General features: G+C 35.5%; 2 protein-coding genes across 9 annotated transcripts in view; both read left to right on the top strand.

Annotated features, from left to right (window-relative positions):
- On the top strand, positions 286-14,515 carry LOC18606515 (lysine-specific demethylase 5D). The gene is made up of 34 exons (XM_007040155.2): positions 286-418; positions 564-1,919; positions 2,511-2,568; positions 2,912-3,034; positions 3,440-3,497; positions 3,612-3,748; positions 3,960-4,118; positions 4,227-4,313; positions 4,852-5,037; positions 5,752-5,904; positions 6,009-6,194; positions 6,273-6,338; positions 6,487-6,582; positions 6,951-7,037; positions 7,155-7,271; positions 7,355-7,562; positions 7,648-7,712; positions 7,817-7,875; positions 8,002-8,133; positions 8,231-8,390; positions 8,470-8,805; positions 9,066-9,248; positions 9,383-9,444; positions 9,886-9,964; positions 10,487-10,636; positions 10,729-10,862; positions 11,073-11,181; positions 11,260-11,333; positions 11,879-12,023; positions 12,176-12,337; positions 12,977-13,072; positions 13,157-13,252; positions 13,329-13,531; positions 13,858-14,515. Exons 2-34 carry the CDS (start codon positions 595-597, stop codon positions 14,117-14,119), a joined length of 5,553 nt encoding a protein of 1,850 aa, XP_007040217.2. The 5' UTR covers positions 286-418; positions 564-594; the 3' UTR covers positions 14,120-14,515.
- LOC18606513 (putative pre-16S rRNA nuclease) overlaps positions 15,533-18,614 on the top strand; it is a 4,498-nt gene continuing 1,416 nt past the window's right edge. Inside the window, exons 1-6 of one of the 8 annotated variants that reach the window (XM_007040149.2) lie at positions 15,533-15,868; positions 16,072-16,228; positions 16,463-16,520; positions 17,368-17,436; positions 17,515-17,610; positions 17,896-17,985. In XM_007040149.2, coding sequence (XP_007040211.1) covers positions 16,080-16,228; positions 16,463-16,520; positions 17,368-17,436; positions 17,515-17,610; positions 17,896-17,985 — 462 coding nt within the window. In that variant the 5' untranslated portion in view covers positions 15,533-15,868; positions 16,072-16,079. Of the gene's footprint in view, positions 15,976-16,071; positions 16,229-16,462; positions 16,521-17,367; positions 17,437-17,514; positions 17,611-17,847; positions 17,986-18,614 lie in introns of all 8 variants that reach the window. The other 7 variants (XM_007040148.2, XM_007040147.2, XM_007040146.2 and 4 more) reach the window with 7 other exon arrangements.

Raw genomic sequence — 18,614 nt, 5'->3', positions numbered from 1 at the left:
TACGAGCTATAAATATCCCTGACGCGTGCACACGAACGGTAACATGGAAGCTACCAGTGCCACTTGCGATAACCAATTTTTGACACGCAACTAAATCCGTCCGTTCCTTTCACACCTAAACCGTTCTCCGCTCGATCACCTCACGCGTGCATTCCCAACAGCGCGTGGATATTTTCTCCAAAATACGAAACACAATAACGACGAAAGATCCGTCGTCTCCGATAAAAAAGTCCAGGAAGTGAATTTACCCTTTTTCGTAAATTTAAGAAAGGTTAGATCCTCTTTAAGTAAAATCACATTCCTCATCCGTTTATAATTAACAAACTTTCATTTTCCTTTGGAACCAAATCTCCCACGAAACTTACTCCTTTTCTTTTCTCTGTCACTGACAAAGAGAACCTCACAATCTCCGCTAAAGGTACGCTTAAAACCCTAGAAAATCTTATATTCTTTAAAATTTCTTTATTACTTGGATTGGAAGCTAAGAACTGTTTACTGTTAATTATAGTTTGTGAAAAAGAGTTGTGTTATTCATTTTTATATGTGCATGGTGTTTTGTATAGATTGAATGTACATGTTGGAGTGGTGGTGGTGATGGGGAAGGGGAGACCTAGGGCAGTTGAAACTGGGCAAAACTTGAGTGTTTCATCGAATGGGTCATTGAATATACTGTCGGGGCCTGTGTTTTACCCTAGTGAGGAGGAATTTAGGGACCCATTAGAGTATATTTATAAGATCAGGCCAGAGGCTGAGCCCTATGGGATTTGTAAGATTGTTCCACCTAAAAATTGGAACCCTCCATTTGCATTGAATGTGGATTCTTTTACTTTTCCTACGAAAACACAAGCGATTCATCAGTTGCAGGCTCGGCCTGCTTCTTGCGATTCCAAGACTTTTGAGTTGGAGTATAATAGGTTCTTGGAAGGGCATTGCGGTAAGAAGTTGAAAAAGAGGGTGGTTTTTGAAGGAGAGGAGTTGGATTTGTGTAAATTGTTTAATGCAGTGAGGAGGTATGGGGGTTATGATAAGGTTGTAAAGGACAAGAAGTGGGGGGAGGTTTTTAGGTTTGTGAGGTCAGGGAAGAAGATTTCGGAGTGTGCTAAGCACGTGTTGTGTCAGTTGTATAGAGAGCATTTGTATGATTATGAGGGTTATTATAAACGGTTGAACCGGGAGAGGGCAAGGAGTTGCAAGAGAAGGATTCATGAGGATCCAAAGAATGAAAATAAGGTTAAAATTTCTAGCTCCAAGAGGAGACGGAAGAATAGTGACCATGAGAAAGCTAAAGTCTGTAAGGTAGAGGAGGAGGAAGAGCTTGACCAGATATGTGAACAATGCAGAAGTGGGTTGCATGGGGAAGTGATGCTATTATGTGATAGATGTAACAAGGGGTGGCATATATATTGTCTATCACCACCATTGAAGCAGGTCCCATCAGGTAACTGGTATTGCTTTGAATGCTTGAATTCTGATAAGGATAGTTTTGGTTTTGTGCCTGGCAAACGGTTTACGTTGGAAGCTTTTAGGCGTTTGGCTGATCGAGCCAAGAAGAAATGGTTTGGATCAGGGTCTGCTTCAAGGGTACAGATAGAGAAAAAGTTTTGGGAGATCGTAGAGGGATCAGCGGGCGAGGTTGAAGTTTTATATGGCAGTGATCTGGATACTTCTGTTTATGGGAGTGGTTTTCCACGTCTGAATGACCAAAGGTCGGACTCTGTTGATCTTAAGGCATGGGATGAATACTGTAGGAGCCCATGGAATCTCAATAACTTGCCCAAGTTGAAAGGTTCAATGCTGCGGGCTGTTCATCATAATATAACTGGTGTCATGGTTCCCTGGCTGTATGTTGGGATGCTATTCTCAGCTTTCTGCTGGCATTTTGAAGATCATTGTTTTTACTCAATGAATTACCTACACTGGTATGTCTCCTCTAATGTTGTATGCACTTCTTTTGTTTGTAGTGATTTGTGCAGTTATATTATAAAATTTGTCTAGGCTTTTGCCTATTACTTGGGCATATATTTAGCCAGTCAAAAAGTTAGCTAAAATTTAATGGAGGTAACTAGGGTAAATTTTAATATTCGGAAGATGGTTCAGGTTGTATCTGCGGTAGAGGTGGGGCATGCGTGTCTATCTGTGTTCAGGTGCACTCCATGCATCTATACTGTCTGGTCCGTTGACAACTTATCATGCTTTTCATCTAGAAATTCTCCATTTTGGTTATTTTAGAAGCAACTAATAAATTACTGAGGAGAGTAATCATTGTCTCAAGTATATATAGAGGATTTTGGTGGCACTTGTTTCATTCACCTTCGTATTACTAACATAATGTCACTGAAAGAGGACATGGTAGAATAAAAATGTCTCTTTTCAAATTAGAATTCTTCTCTGTTTTCTTATTTTGCTGATGGTCTTGATTGATCTGTACCACTTTCATGCTTTACAAAATACATGCGTCAAATTTAATTGATTTTATGCAAAGTTTGATGGTCCTTCTTCTGTATTTGCAGGGGAGAGCCCAAATGTTGGTACAGTGTCCCTGGTAGTGAAGCTAGCGCTTTTGAGAAGGTAGTCTTTTATAAATTTAATTCAATATATTGCACGTTGCCATGCAAGTCCTTTAAAATTTCTTTCTTTTCCTGTTACCGTGCTCTTCTGTTTTGTTTTTGTTATTTCCGTATTTGATACAATAGTGATATTTAAACTTCTACCAATTGTTTCCTGACAAATACAGTTCCTTTTGCTATTTGATTTCACTCATTTTGCTTTTCTTTTTGGTGGATGTGTGGTCCTTTTGTTAGTAGCCTAGCTGATGCATTCGTGGGTTTCTTACTGGCATTTTCATGAATTTGAGTAAAGGTCTCTTGTTGTCTGAAGCATGTAAGCAGCTGACATTGTCCAATTTTTGTAGGTGATGCGGAATTGTCTTCCTGATCTATTTGATGCACAACCTGACTTGCTCTTTCAGCTTGTTACCATGTTGAATCCATCTGTCTTGCGAGAAAATGGTGTTCCAGTCTATAGTGTGCTACAGGTTTTCCTTTTATTATTTTTAATTTATTTTATAATTGTGTAAAGAAAAATGCTCGAGTCTTATGTTTGCTCAAGTTTATTGATTTTTTTAGTAGTGATTGAGGTTTTAGAACACAGTATGCTGGGGTAATTAGATGTTAAGTGCATGCAATCCTGTGTATATATGCTGTTTTTATTGCATGATTCTCTGAAATTTACGTTGGAAGTTATTTTTGGTGCATTTGTACTTGGTTCATGTATATATGATTTATTTTTGCCTTCCATGTGAACTCTGAGGTGGATGTTTAATGTCTTGCTTTTAAATTATTGTAATTATTGTTATTTTTGTTTTGGTGCACGTTGATTCAATATTGTCCGTTGCCCTAGATACTTTTTATAGAATAGTTTCATGCTTGCCTTCTCCCAGGAGCCAGGAAATTTTGTCATTACATTCCCTAGATCTTATCATGGAGGATTCAACTTGGGTAAGCTGTCATAGACTTTTTGAAGTTAGTGATTTCTCAATTTAAAGGTAGGATATAGTGTGTACTTAAACTTATAAAGAATCATTTGTGGTGAACCTCGCTTCGCCTTTTCAGGTTTAAATTGTGCAGAGGCTGTAAATTTTGCTCCTGCTGATTGGTTACCACATGGTGGGTCTGGAGCGGAGCTGTATCAACTATATCATAAAGCTGCTGTGTTATCTCACGAGGAGCTTCTTTGTGTGGTGGCCAAGGTATAAGTTCCCTTATCTGCTGTTCATTGTTTCAAGTATAAGTGTCATTAAAGAAAATAGTTTAATGATCTTATAGTTATTTGTGATAACGAAAACCAAGACGAATGTGAGGCTAATGAAACTAGTGATGGTGTTAAACTGAACCCATGTCAATGTCGAGTCAGAGCCCAAATAGTTCCTAATTATTTACTGCATTGTTGTTTTTGAGCAGAGTGGTTGGGATAGCAAAGCATCAGCTTATTTGAGAAAAGAATTGCTCAGATTATATACTAAAGAAAGGACATGGAGGGAGAGGCTATGGAAAAGTGGCATAATAAGATCATCTCTCATGTCTCCTCGGAAATCTCCTGAATTTGTGGGTACTGAAGAGGTAATACTTATGGATGGAGAAAGAACTCTGATTTTGGCTTTTTTCTTTAAATGCATGTATAACAAGATAATATGTGATCATGATGATATCTCCTGGTGGCTTTTGTAGGATCCAATGTGCATCATATGTAAGCAGTATTTATATCTTTCTGCTGTTGTTTGCCGCTGCAGGCCATCTGCTTTTGTGTGCGTGGAGGTAACTTAAGTTGGTACTGATAGTTTCTTATCTTATTAATTATTGAACTAATTACTTAAACTATATTTCAATCTGTTTCCATCATCTTTGCTAATCTCTGCAGATACATTTAAGTTCTTGAAACAATATTGATATTTTGAACTTTTATTGGATGGCCTTGGAGGATGATCTGCAAAATTCACTATCTATACTTTCAAAAGAGTTTCAGGGTGCATGGCTTTTTTGTCTTTTCCATCATATTTGCCAATATTATTGAGGTTATTTTCCCCGGATGCTAGATGATTGGAGACTTTATGGATATTAAAGCCCATACATTTTGTAGATATATGGTTGGGTTTTCAATATACAAAGCATCGTGTTGGTTTTCTATTCACTAATGCTAGTGCTTCCTTGTGAGGCTACTTTTGTAAAATGGACTTGATTAAAGAGTTCAGTAACGAATGTGCTTGGGGATCATCCTATGTTGTAGTCCTTCTTTAGCATTGAAACTTTTATTATTTCAATCTGATTTTGCTGACTGCATTTGTCTATCATGCAGCACTGGGAACACCTTTGTGAGTGCAAATCCGGGAAACTTCGTCTTCTCTATCGACATACTCTGGCAGAATTGGCTGATTTGATGCTTATAGTGGATAAACATGCTTCTGAGGAGATACCACCAAGTGATAGTTTACAAAAGAAGAATATCTCATTTTCCAATGAATTGAATGTTTCAAAAAAGAAGGTTTAACCAATTTTCTTTTGGATATTTATTCAAGATTGTTCCAGTTTCATTAATGATGAGTTTTGGTGATACTATATGTTCTTTGCCCTTCTGTTAAAGTATAAAGTAATATGAAGGCGTAGTAGCTTAATTTGAGTATAATCAATGATTTGATAGCTGTGTGTTGATTTGAATTACATTGCTTGAGGGGAGAAATAGTAGTCAAAGAGCGGTCACTGAAGATTAGTTTCTTGTGAAATGCATCTTGACAGACCCTGGTTTGGGTAGTGGGTGTAGCTTGTGGTATCCCTTGGATTATCATGTTCTTGAGTTACTGTTATTGCTAGAGATTCAAGTGAAGGCTCTTCAAATTCAGATTTTGAATCTACCTGGACTCTGATTTGTGAAACTTATTTAGGCGTTCTGCTTTAATCCTTGTAATGCCATAGTATCCTATCTGAAGATAAAACCGCTCTCCCCTTTCTGGTAGTCGGAGTTGTATGGCCTGTATTTTTCTTTGGATGAGTTATTTCTCATTGTCACTGACTTGAAAATTTTCTAGCTAGATAATTACTCTAGTTCTTGCTGAAGTTGTTTGTTCTTTAATGCACTTCATTAACAAGCGTACAATCTCTAGACATAAAAAATACTTCACAATCTAGTGATTATCAGTTTGTGGTGGGATGCATTTCATCTTTTTGAAGGTACATTACTGAGCTAATATAACACATGTAGGTGAAGGGTGCCCATATTACTCATGCTCAACTTTCAGAACAATGGCTTTCGCACTCGCATAGGATTTTACAGAGTCCTTTTTCAGGTGATGCATATACTAATCTGTTGAAGGAAGCTGAACAGTTTCTCTGGGCTGGTTCAGAGATGGATTCAGTAAGCTATGAGCCTAATCTGTTTCATTCTTGTATTGCTCTTCATTTCTGCACATTATGACACTGATAGCTGAAGTAATTACTTTTCCCTCTAATGTAATATAGGTTCGGAATGTAGTAAAGAATCTAACTGAAGCTCAGAAATGGGCACAAGGAATAAGAGACTGCCTTTCTAAAATTGAAAACTGGTCTCCTGGAGGTGGTTTAGAGAAAGTGCCACTTAAATTGGTTAACAAATTGCTAACTGTTGATCCTGTGCCTTGTAATGAGCTGGGCTATCTCAAGTTGAAGGTACATTACCGTAGTGATTATTGTTATTTGCCTTTTTGTCTGTGGATGTGAACTCTTATAGCTGTTTATGTTGTGCAGGATTGCGCTGAAGAGGCCAGTTTGTTGGTTCAGAATATTGATGCTGCTCTATCAAAATGCTCTACGGTACCTCTAGACATGCTTTTACATCTTATTCCAATTACTTAACTTAAATTTAACCTTTGTGATTATTAGAAGAACTTATTGTTTAGTCTGGACTAATGCTTCTCCTCTCTTATTATCTGGACTAACATTTTCAACGTTTAAATTCCAGATCAATGAGTTGGAGTTATTGTATTCAAGAGCTTGCAGCTCACCGATCCATGTGAAAGAAAGTGAGATGTTATCACAAAAAATCTCTTTGTCAAAGGTATATCTTTTAAATATTCATACTTCATTGTTGTTACCTATGGAGGGAACATTACTCTGGGTGACATTTTTACACATTCATACCTGTCATTAAATATATTTAGTGTTCCGATATAAGGTATAAGTGGTTCTTATTATTTTATATATATTCTTTGATATCTTGATATCTCAAGATTATTTTGAGCACCATGAATATATCAGAACGAAAATGAGTTCATCATTTCATTGTGGATTATGGATTCAGATTCTTCATCCAACTTTTTACTTTTATGGCTTGGTTATACCTTTCATCAATATGACATGGAACATAGATGGCTATGTAATATCTGTTTTCATTCCTGATCCACTTTCATCGTTGAGGTCCTTTAGGTCTGGATAGAGAGCGCAAGAAAATTGATCTCAGATAAACGTCCTGCAGCAATTGACATTGACATTCTTTACAACTTAAAATCAGAGGTGATTGAATTTCTTTATCTTGTGAAAGAGCTGTCACCTTGAAAAAAGAGAAGAACCTGGTATTCTGATTGCAATTTTCTTTGTATTCAATATAATATTTGATTATTATTTGGATAGATATTGGAGCTTCATGTCCAAGTTCAGGAAATGGAAATTCTTTTTGATTTATTAAGCCAGGCTGAATCATGTCAGACCCGGTGTAGATCAGTATTGGATGGCTCTGTTACTCTAAAGGTAATTGCTTGACTCCCTTTTTTCCACTTTCAAATATGCCTGAATATCTAAGAACTTGAACTTTGAACTTCTGACTTATGCAGGATGTTGAAGTGCTTCTTCAAGAAATGGAGAGTTTCACTGTTAACATACCAGAGTTGAGACTTCTGAAGCAATACCAGATTGATGCTTCTTTGTGGATTGCACGTTATGATAATATTATGAAGAATGTCCATCAGCGTGAGGATCAACAAAATGTTATTGAAGAGTTAAATTGCATTTTAGAAGATGGAGCATCTTTGAAGATTCAAGGTTCTTGTGATATCTATACATAATTGTTATTTTGGTGATATTTTGGAGTGATTTTTGTTATTGATTTATCTTTTCTTCTGAACAGTCTACGAGTTGCCGCTTGTGAAGATTGAGTTGAAGAAAGCTCGTTGCAGGGAAAAGGCATTGAAGGTAATGTTATTTTTTCACTTTCAACTTTTATTTGTTAGTATGTAAGAACGCATGCATTATCATATCTAATGTTTTCAATTTACTGATAGTTACAATTGTATCAGGCATGTGATACAAAAATGGCTTTGGACCTTCTTCAGCAACTGTTGGCAGAGGCTGTTGTGTAATGCTTTCTGTCCTTCATGTCTCTTATAACTGATCGCACTGGATGTTTTCCTTGTTACACTTTTTGCACTTGTAAAAGTCTCATTCAGTTTTTTTTTTTTATTTCTTCTTTTTTCTATTTCAGATTGCAGATTGAGAGAGAGGAGTTATTTCTTGGTTTGTCTAGAGAACTGGCTGGTGCTCTGCAGTGGGAAGAAAAAGCAAAGAATTTACTTGCATGCAAGGCAGAGATGTCTGAATTTGAGGATCTTATAAGGTTTGATGACCATTTACTATTATTTCTTGCCTTGCTGAGTTCTTCTATATCTTGTTCCCTTTCTTGAGTATAATCAATACTGAATTTGATCTTTTAGGACATCGGAGGACATAGTTGCTATTACGCCTTCTTTAGGTGATGTCAAAGATGCAATATCAGTGGCAAAGTCCTGGTTAAACAATGCCAAGCCATTTTTAGGATCTGATTTTTCTGGGTTATCTGCGTCTTGTTCTTTGCAGAAGCTTGGGGATCTGAAGGTTCATATTGTCTCCTTCATTTGGTATGTCTGCTGAATTTGTTGAAACAAATTTGAGAATTGTGTTTTACATTTTTCAGGAGTTGGTTTCTCAGTCGAGGTTTCTTAAGATAATGTTGGAGGAACGAAGTGTGCTTGAAACAGTTCTAAAAAATTGCATGGAATGGCAGCGTGAGGCCTTTTCTGTACTGCAAGATGTGGAGTGCCTATACGGTGTGACTGACATTGGTGATGGTAGGAGCAATGGTCTTATTTCAAAAATAGAAAGTCTTCTTACCTTACTTGAATCTGTCACAAAAGCTGGTTTATCTCTTCGTGTGGATTTTCCCGAGATTCCAAAGCTTCAAAATGCTTGTTCTACTCTGCGATGGTGCAATCAAGTCCTTTCTTTCTGCTATTTGATTCCTTCTTATGAGGTAACAATTTTTAAGATTTGTCTCAATGTTGATTCTTCTTTTATTTTGGGGGGTGGGGGTTAATGATGCTGATGAATGTTGCATAAAAACCGAATTAGACCTTGTTTTGCTTTGTTCTGATTATTTGATGTTTTCTCCTCTCTGCTCCCCTCCCAATAATTGTCCATCTTCATTTTCTTTTTTAACTTGGAAATCTTCTTAATTGCTTTGTTTCTTCTTTATTGGCCTCTCTAATGGTGGGTCTTCTTTCTGTTTCACAGCATGTTGCAAGTGTGATGGACATTGCAGGCCAACTGTCTATCACGTGTTCTTCAGGTAATCTGTTGAGCTCATTAATTTTTGGAGCGAAATGGCTTAAGAATGTCTCTGAGGTGATTTCTGCACCCTCAAAGTGTAAAGCATGCAAGTTGACTGATGCTGAAGAAATGCTCACTGAATATCAGGTATTTTTTATCCTTGCATTTCGTCTCTGTGCTTGTAGGAATTAAAGCTTCCACATACACACTTGGGATATTTATTTGATTAATCCTGGCATTTAAACTTCTGTTGATAGTTTATTCATATGTCTCCTATGCAGGGTATTAGCATCTCCTTCCCAATGATGGTTGCACAACTTACAGATGCTACCTGCAAACATAGGTGGGATTTCGAATGTTCAACAACTGTCTATTCAATCTTTGAAACTATAATTTATCTTTTGGATTATCTTTTTTTTTTTATCAGTTTTTGTTTATTTATAACTTCTCAATTCTATGATAAATTGTTTCTGTATTTTGGTATATAACATATCTGGGCTTTTATTTTTAAACTTGTTTATAAATTTACCCCAAATGCATGTAACGTCCTCAGTTTACACTACTGCTTAAGTGTAGCCTTAAAGACATATTCTTCTTGTTTTTGTGATAAGGTTTTTGTTTCTTTGCCTTTGCATTGGGTTTGAAGGTGGTGAGTTGTGATAATCTGTACATATGCATGTGTACGTGTGTGTTCGTTGCTGTGGCATCTTGTATGGCTTTCATCTTGATAATAGAGATGCAATTTATGTTAATTCTTGATTATGTGTTTTAACTGTAAATGTAGGTTGTGGCAAGAACAAGTGCATCAGTTTTTTGGTTTAGAGTTGGCGGAGCGGTCTTGGTCTCAAATAATGCAGCTCAAGGTATGCCATGGATGTGTGCTGGGTAAAGTTTGGGCTGGAATTATTGATATTACATTTCACACTCTACTGTTTTTCTCGAGTCTTTTGTTAATATTTGCTCTGTCTCATATTGTGGTTCTTCATGTAATACTCAAATCTAGCTGCTAATCTTATTTAGTAAAGTTTTTCTAGGAAAGTGTAAAATGAAAAAACTACTGCATGTAACTTTTTCCTGAATAAATTTAATCGCATGTTTGTCTTTTATACTCTTTTCACATTATGATTATGAAAGGAATGGCATTTTACAATGAAATCATCTTTTCTCTTTCCTGTTGTTTCCTAGTCTTGTGAGAGTAATAAATTGTTTAAAAACCTTGCTTTACTTGTTATGTATTTGAGAATTTGGAATGTCTTCTTTGAACTGGAAATTTGGCTTAAATGCTGATGCTTATTGTGGTTAACATCCCCTAAAAAGTTGGTATGTAATTTATATTATTTAAGCTTAGAAGTGATGATTTGATTTCTTACAAACTTCACATGCAGGAGCATGGGAAAGCTTCATTTTTTACATGTGCAGAGCTAGATATGGTCTTGTCTGAAGTTGAAAAGGTTGAGAAGTGGAAGCAACGCTGCATGGATGCTGTAGCAAACTTTGCTGGAGATGAGAACACACTGCTTGGTGCCTTACAGAAGGTTTTGGTGATATAATCATTTTTGTGTTTCAGAAATTTGAAGAAATCATTTCTTTTTAGGTGCCTTAAAGAATTTTTGCCAATATTCTCCAGATCAAAGAGTCCCTCGATAGATCTTTGTACGTATATGAAAAGTCAGAGAGTTGTGAAGGAGTATGTCTTTGTATGTGCTGTGCAAATGGTTCTGAAGATTTGGAGTTTTTAACATGTTCAACATGCAAGGACTGGTAAGGTATTTGTTTGGTGTTAAAAGTTTTCCCACTTGTTCATTTGTTTCTCACTTTTAAGTTATATAGAGTTTGCTGTGTTGTTCTGTCTATAGTTCCATATTCTCCTTATTTTGTATGCTCACTCTCTAGCCTCCCCAATTTTTTAATATCAGTTGTAATTGGTATGCCCTGTTCATCTCATCCTCTTGGTATCTTTTCCATGAACAGCTACCATTTGCAGTGCGTAGGATACAGAAATCATGCTGAAGTGTATGTATGCTCTTATTGTCAGCTTCTCATGGGTGGATCAATACCTAACAAAGGAGGTGGCATCTTGGTATGCATTTTAATTTGTTTGAATTGTCTTTTAGTAGAAGCTTGTAAATCTATTAACAGCTTCCCTTGCTTGGCACAGAGGCATAATGGCAAGTATTCGGACTTGAAGCTTCTATCTGAACTTGTATCTATTGATGAAAACTTTTGTGTAAGGTATACAAGTGATAATTTAAATGCTATTTTCTAGTGTCCAGTATAAAATGTGTGATTAATCTTCAAAATTATGTTTTAATCTACTAGAGTTTTGCTTTTTCGTCCCTGTAAAAATTCAAAATTTTCAATTATGATAGTGGGTTTTGTCTATTGAAACAAAATTTTTTAGGAGATCTTATAGAGATGCTGGAAGAACATGGAAATCTTTTATGAAGCTAAGCAAAAACCATTGCAAGGAATTCTTCTTCCATGTGCAATCGAGGGTTCTCTGTTTCTATTTGGGGTTTTGGAAAAAAAGTCCATATGTAATAATATCTAATTGTTTCACTTTCAATTGAAACTGATTGCCAATTGGTATTTGCCTTGAATGTTTTGCATAAACTGGAAGTCCTTGTCCTATAATTTTTGCAGGATATGAAATATCTACAATTGAAGAATATGAAATATCTTTTATTTGTTGTTAGTTTTGTTTATAACTTTTGTGGGTTTTTTAAATTTCCAATTTTTGAATTCAAATACTTATTCTTGTTGGATAAATGTTGCAGGATTGAAGAGAGAGATAAATTACAACAAATTGTGGACCAAGGTTGTGCTTGCAGAACGTGCTTGACACAGATAGTGGATTTTGAAATGTCTTACTATGATAAACATCTCAGTGTTGTCGGCAAAAAACTCACTACTGCTTTGAAGGTTCTCTCTTCTCTTCCTGTTGTCATCTGGTTTTATCATTCTTCATATATTTTAGTAAGGCAGCATATAGACTATTTTTGGACATGAAATGCTGTTACCAAGCATTAAAAATTGAAATGATCCCTCTGAGTTAATTTGGTTTACTGGGACAGGCTATTGGAGTGGCAGGTGTATATGATCATCAAAGTTATTGTGATCTTGAGCGGGCATTAGCAAGATACTCATGGAGAGTCCGAGTTTCTAGATTGTTAGATGCTTTAGAGAAGGGTTTAGAGAAGCCTTCAATCCAACAGATTCAACGGCACCTGAAAGAGGTATGTACTACTGAAATATGCTTGGCTTTTAAACCATTTTAAGTTTTAATATAGAATTATTCGTATGAACTTTTCTAGCTCATTCAAATGAGATGAGATACTGTTAATCAAGTTCCCCTCTGAGATTGACATAATTCTGCCTCTAACTTTTTTGCTTGTGTACTTAAGATATGAAATGGACATGGCAACAACAAACCATAGTTATAAACTTTCAAAAAAAGAAACAATCCATAGTCAAAAGGTTCGGGCTGGTATCAAATATAAACTGTTAGTCTCCATTTCTGCCTGTTTCAGATTCTTTCATGCTCTTGAAGATTGAAGCCCTGCAGTTTAAAATATTGATTGTGTCTTATCTAAATCCATGTTGGTTATCTATTAATGTTTCACTTTTCAAATAGATTTGCAGTAGGTTAATTTGCGTTTTAAAACTATTAAGCAAATTATCTAGGTTGACATTGTGTGGATTGTTGTAAGGGAGAGAAATGTCACATGACTTTGTATTGTTTCCATCCTATTTTCTTCTCAACCAAGGACATTGTCCCTCTAATTGTTTAGCAGTGTTTCTGGATGTATATGTCATTGACATCATGAAGGCATTTGCATTTGTGTGTGATTCATCTAAAGATGGTTTTTTGATAGGGAGAGGCAATGAACATTTTACCTGAAGATTACTTCAGACTGAAACTTTCAGCATTGAAGGACATTGGATTGCAGTGGGCAGATCGTGCCAAGAAGGTTGGTGTCCTTTCTCTGTTTGCATGTGTGTGCTACTCTAAATTAGCCATGGCCCACAATTTAGCATATCTGTTTTCTGTACAGGTTGCAGCAGATTCTGGGGCACTTGGCTTAGATGGAGTTTATGAACTTATTGCAGAGGGGGAAAGTTTGCCAGTTTGCTTAAAGAGGGAACTTGAGGTAACAAATCACATCTTTCTACAACTGAATATGTCAGCAATTTTTTTGATAATTTTGTATTGTTTTCTTAATGCAGTTATTAAGGGCTCGAAGTATGCTTTATTGCATTTGTCGAAAGCCCTATGATGAGAGATCAATGATTGCTTGTGGTCAATGTGGTGAGTGGTACCACATCAAATGTGTTAAATTACTTTCCCCACCAAAGGTTTATATCTGTGCAGCATGTGTGCCTGGGACTGAAAACCTGGTGTCCACTTTACGCCCATCAGATCAGGAGAGGTATGTTAATGGAATTTATTGTTGCATTATTCTTGATTTATAGATTGCTTGAGAAGGTATTTATGTTATACTTAATACATACAAAATCTATTTCTGTAATTGTATCTATAGCACTAGTTCTTATTAGCACCCCAGTAAATTTTCGACGTAGGAATAGTTTTTGTATTCAGGAATAAGCATAATTTCTTTCTCGACCTTCTACTGATGGAGCAGTGCAAAATGTAGAGGACCTAGCCATTGTTTTAGAATGGAATTATCATCTCAAATATTTCTCTATCATGTCTCAAGTTTTCTACATGATTGCATTTTCTTTCATGATTTGACAGATTAACATATGCCAAATCTGTGGAGCCAAAAACCCCCTCTCCTCGACATACGAAACCAAGAATGGGGCTGAAGAAATCCGAGCCTAGTCTCACTCAAAAAATGCTTGCAATTGCAAATAGGGATAGTAATTTTGGTCGTTCCAATGGGATAGATCGTTTGTGGTGGCGAAATCGGAAGCCTTTTAGAAGAGTAGCTAAAAAACGTGCTGAGCTAGATAGTCTTTCTTCATTTTTCCATGGACAATCACCATCCCAACGATAGACGGTTAGCACGTGGCAACTCAATTTTAGCGGTTAGCGATCATTTCATTGATTCAATTGATTCTTGTGGCTTAAGCCCTGTAATTTTTGCCAGCCCAATAATCAATGATCGGCAATTTTCACCTTGCCCTGGTTTCTTGGTTCTAATCGCATTGGTTGCTTTATAATTTGGTTTCAAATGTGACTTCCCTGACATAAAAAATCAGGTTTATTAATTTAATTAGCTATAACCAACTGCCAGTTGGTACTTAATTATATCAGAGGAGGTATTATGTAATCGTATCGAAGAAATAGAGGTTGTATGTTTTGAAGGCTAGCTAGTATGCCTTGCGGAAAGAAAGTGAAGACAATCTACGGGGGAAATGGTGATTAAGATTATAAATACTTATCAAATGAACCCGAGATTGAAGCGGGTGTTTCAGAGCAGTTCTTATTTTTGTCTAATTTAGAGCAATGCGGTACTTTATTTACGCTTGAGAAGAATCAGCCTAGGCAGCTGAACAACCCATCCTTGGCCATTTCAATCTCAAGCCTCGGCCTCATCCCGGCGCAGATAAACATTTGCCAAGACTCTCCTCGACTCCTCAGCCTCCTGAGCCATCTTCTCCTTCTCAGCTATCAGATAAGCATAGGACGCCCCAACATCGGCCCATTTCTGTTTCAGCTCGTTAATGCAAATTTCTTTGCTCTTCAGCTCCAGTTCTAACTCTTCCAACAGAGTCTTCTCCTGAATCCTCTCTCTCAAAGGACCAATCTGTCTGGTCGCATTCCACAACTCAATCTCGATCTTTTCTTGTACCTTCATCACATCTTCCACTTTAGCGCATATCTCATCGCTTTGAGATAAAATCCTCACCAAAGCTTTTTTATTTTTTATTTTTTATTTAAAAAATCTATATTTTTAAGTTGAGTCAAATAGGGACCATAGATGTTTTTTATTTTTTTTTAAAAATGCAATTTAAAAGAAATAGAAAAAGCTCATGAAATGAGATTTTTTTTAAAAATATTATGTCAACTTTTTAAATTTTTTAAATTTTTTTATTTATTAAAAATAATCTTAATATTTTTTTTATAATTGGGGGACAGAGGATTCGAATCCTGTTTTTTAGTTAAAAAATTATGCATCAACCAATGATATAAATGTTTGGGTGTAAAAATAATTTTAACATTATGCTCTCAAAAAATAACTTTTTTTTTCTTTATCTATTTGATAATTTTAATAAAAATTAAAACATATAAAAATTATTTTACTAAATAATTTGTTTATTAAAAAAATTATAAAAGTAAATTTATGAAACAATTTTAATTTAATTTTAAAAATTATTATTTTCTTAAAAATTGTATAATAACTTTTAAATTAAAAAAAATCAAATCAAATAGACTCTATTAAAGATCAAATACGAATAGATTGTGTGGACTCTATTAAAATCAAATACTAATAGGCTGCGTGGAATTATAAGCAGAATCTAAGGCTTTTTTTTTTTTTTAAAGCAGAATCTAAGAAGTAAGAAGTAGGGTAATTTACCCTAATTATTAATTAATCTATTAAATTCTGAGCGCGAACTCAATCACCTAAAAAACGTTGCGTTTTCAGCTGCCGAAGCTGCCGTACGCTTAATGTAGGTAAAGGTCAGTTATTTCGTAAGAGCAGTGAGGCGTTACCTGAAAAGGAAAGCGTAGTGTTTTTGCTTGCGTGTCTCCTCCAGCTGCGGTCCCAAATTACAAAGACGCTATTTTTTTTTTTATTTCTGTAAGTTGGTCAGTCTGCTTCCTTCCCTTTTCCCCGTTCTATTTTGGCTAGTTGGGTTACCCTCAATTTTGAATGACCAGGCCACTAGCTTTGTTACTGCTCTTAAGGTGTTTGAGGAAATGTTTATTTGAATTCTTTTTCGTTTAGTCTTGTCTTTTGATGTGATAAAATCTAACCTTAATGTTGATTTTATGATTTTATAGATAGACAGATGCAGTATGTAAAGTGTTTAAACTTTTTCCAAGATTTGCTCAAAGCAAAAGCATTGGAACGAGGACGGTTGCTTGGTTTAGATGTCGGTGATAAGTATGTTGGACTAGCTGTCTCAGACCTCGATAATAAAATTGCCACACCTTTAAGGTACGGGGTGGTTTTTTTTTTTTCTTTTATATGCTGCTGATTTCAAGTATTTTTCAACTATTTGGTCTCAATGTTGAAACAAGCTTTGAGGGTGTCATTATAGAATTCATCATTCGTAGTCTCGGTATCATCAAACATCTCAAAAATGTTGAAGTGGTTTAGTTTGGTGATGCTTGTTAATATAGAACCATTAGAAAGCCGATTAATGGTTGTCTTTTTTATACATCTATGCAGTGTTCTGATTCGGAAGAAAACAAATATTGATCTGATGGCTAGTGATTTTCAAAGCCTGGTGAGTTTGGTTCAGTTTTCTTTCTTCATTACTTGGAATTAAAATTTAAATTACATAATGAGTTTTTACAAGGAAGAACAAGTCTCATGGTACTAGTTAAGGATAATGAGATAATACATGTAAATGTAATGCCCCAAGATTTTGTTGTCAGTGAATTAGCAGGGCCGGACGTTTAGGGTGGAGGAGGTGGACAGGAGAGGGAACCTAGTTTTTGTTTTCCTGGATTATGGTATTACGTGGGAGTATGTCTCTTTGTTTATCTTTCTCCTCCTATCTTTTTGTGAAGTTGGGGTTGCAGATGTGGGCTCTAGTGTGAGTTTTGCTGGGATGATGTAAGTTCAACAAAGTCCTTTTCTTCTTTTGCTTGATTTGTGTTTGAGGAAGTTGTCCGTACCTGTAACTTTTGTCTACTTTGTGACTGCTTCTATGCTGATATATTGTTGTGTGGAATCTTTTAAGGGAGTCATGCTCTTTCATTTGTTAATCCTTTGCTTTGGATGCTCCTTTTTTTCCCAGTCAAGGAGTCCCATGATGTCTCTTCCTTAGAAGGACCTAAACATCATAATAATAATGCACCTTTGGGTCACAAATCTTTTCAAATCAACCTGTGGTCACATGCTATCACGATTGTGTTGTAGCTAATGTTGTTTATTTGTTTCATTGGACAACTGGAACAGAACTTAGCTTGCTTTCTGTTTGCAAAATATATCACGGATGTATTAACGGAACAACTGGTATGAGCTGAGTTATGCATACATCTGAGGCCAGGGATAATGCTGATTGTTATTGAACTTTGAGCTATCTTCTGTCACAACTCTTGATCATCTTTGCTCCGGCCTGTATGCAGATCTCTGAACTTTCTTTGGTGGGCTTCATTGTTGGCTACCCATTTGACAGACAACAACGTGCTCCTGATGTGCGTATTTATCTTATGTTCAGTCACATAATCTCTAATTTGCTCCCTAAATCTTGTTTTGTTTTTGATTTTGATTAGGCTGTACAAGTGAAGCTATTCATCGATGACCTGTCTAAAACAGGAAAGCTTGATGGAGTTAAGTACACGTTTTGGAATGAGTGCTTTACATCAAAGGTAGGTGCTCGTGGCTATCTCATAGAAACTTCAGAATGTTAAGCTGCGTAATTCACAATCTTTCTTACGTGGGTAGATTTGTAGACCTGAAATACATGCACTGGGGTTTAATTAATTGTCAAATAAGATTCGTGCTCTTTCATTTTCATGCATCTAAATATATTGTTGTTAATCCTGGATGCATAGCATAAACTCATTTCTATGCCAATGCCTAAGATAAAAGTGTCATTGCTGCAGCAATATATGACAAGCAGTAAGGAATCTCATAGTTTGTCCTTTCAACAGAACGCGGATTTGCTGCTAAAGCCTTTGAGCTTGCACCCAATACTATCGAAAACTATAGTTGATAAGTTTGCTGCTGTTCAGATTCTTCAGGTATCTTCTTGGTTTCGATCCTATGCAAATTTGATAAGTTTCTTGTTTATACGTGTTTTAACTTTAGAATTGTTAGTTTAAAGCCATTGAGTTCATTCAAATCATAAATAAGGAATACTGTTGATTGGCAATTGAGGGAATTATATTACAATCCCACATGACAAAAATGTTTTACATGACGAAGGAGGACCTTTTTAGGCATGTTAAAGTTTTTACGTCATGTTTGGTTAGGGGAATCCTCTATTCCTTACAAAAATTTATCCCCTCATTTTGTTTGTTTTCGGGAAAAGAATAGTCATTGTTCAAAGTTTGACAAAAGCTTGAAATAGCTAATACCACATTCTCCTATGGTATTAGTTATTCCACACCATGAGAATAAAGTCCAAACATTTTACATTAAAATGTCCTCCTTTATTTTCAAAAATTACAAACTTAAACTTATAAAATTAATATTTTAAATTTAAAAAATATTAATATTTTTATATTTTAATTATAATATATTTACATTATAAATAAAATAATAATATTTTAAAATATTAATTTTTTTATTATTAAGTGAAAATATAAATTAAAAAATGAAAAATGCAAATAGAGAAAAAATAAATCTTATTATAATAAAAAGGTTAAGT

The sequence above is a fragment of the Theobroma cacao genome, chromosome 3, assembly GCF_000208745.1.
Source record: "Theobroma cacao cultivar B97-61/B2 chromosome 3, Criollo_cocoa_genome_V2, whole genome shotgun sequence".
NCBI classification, from domain to species: domain Eukaryota; kingdom Viridiplantae; phylum Streptophyta; class Magnoliopsida; order Malvales; family Malvaceae; genus Theobroma; species Theobroma cacao.
This window is presented reverse-complemented; position numbering and strand designations above follow the sequence as displayed.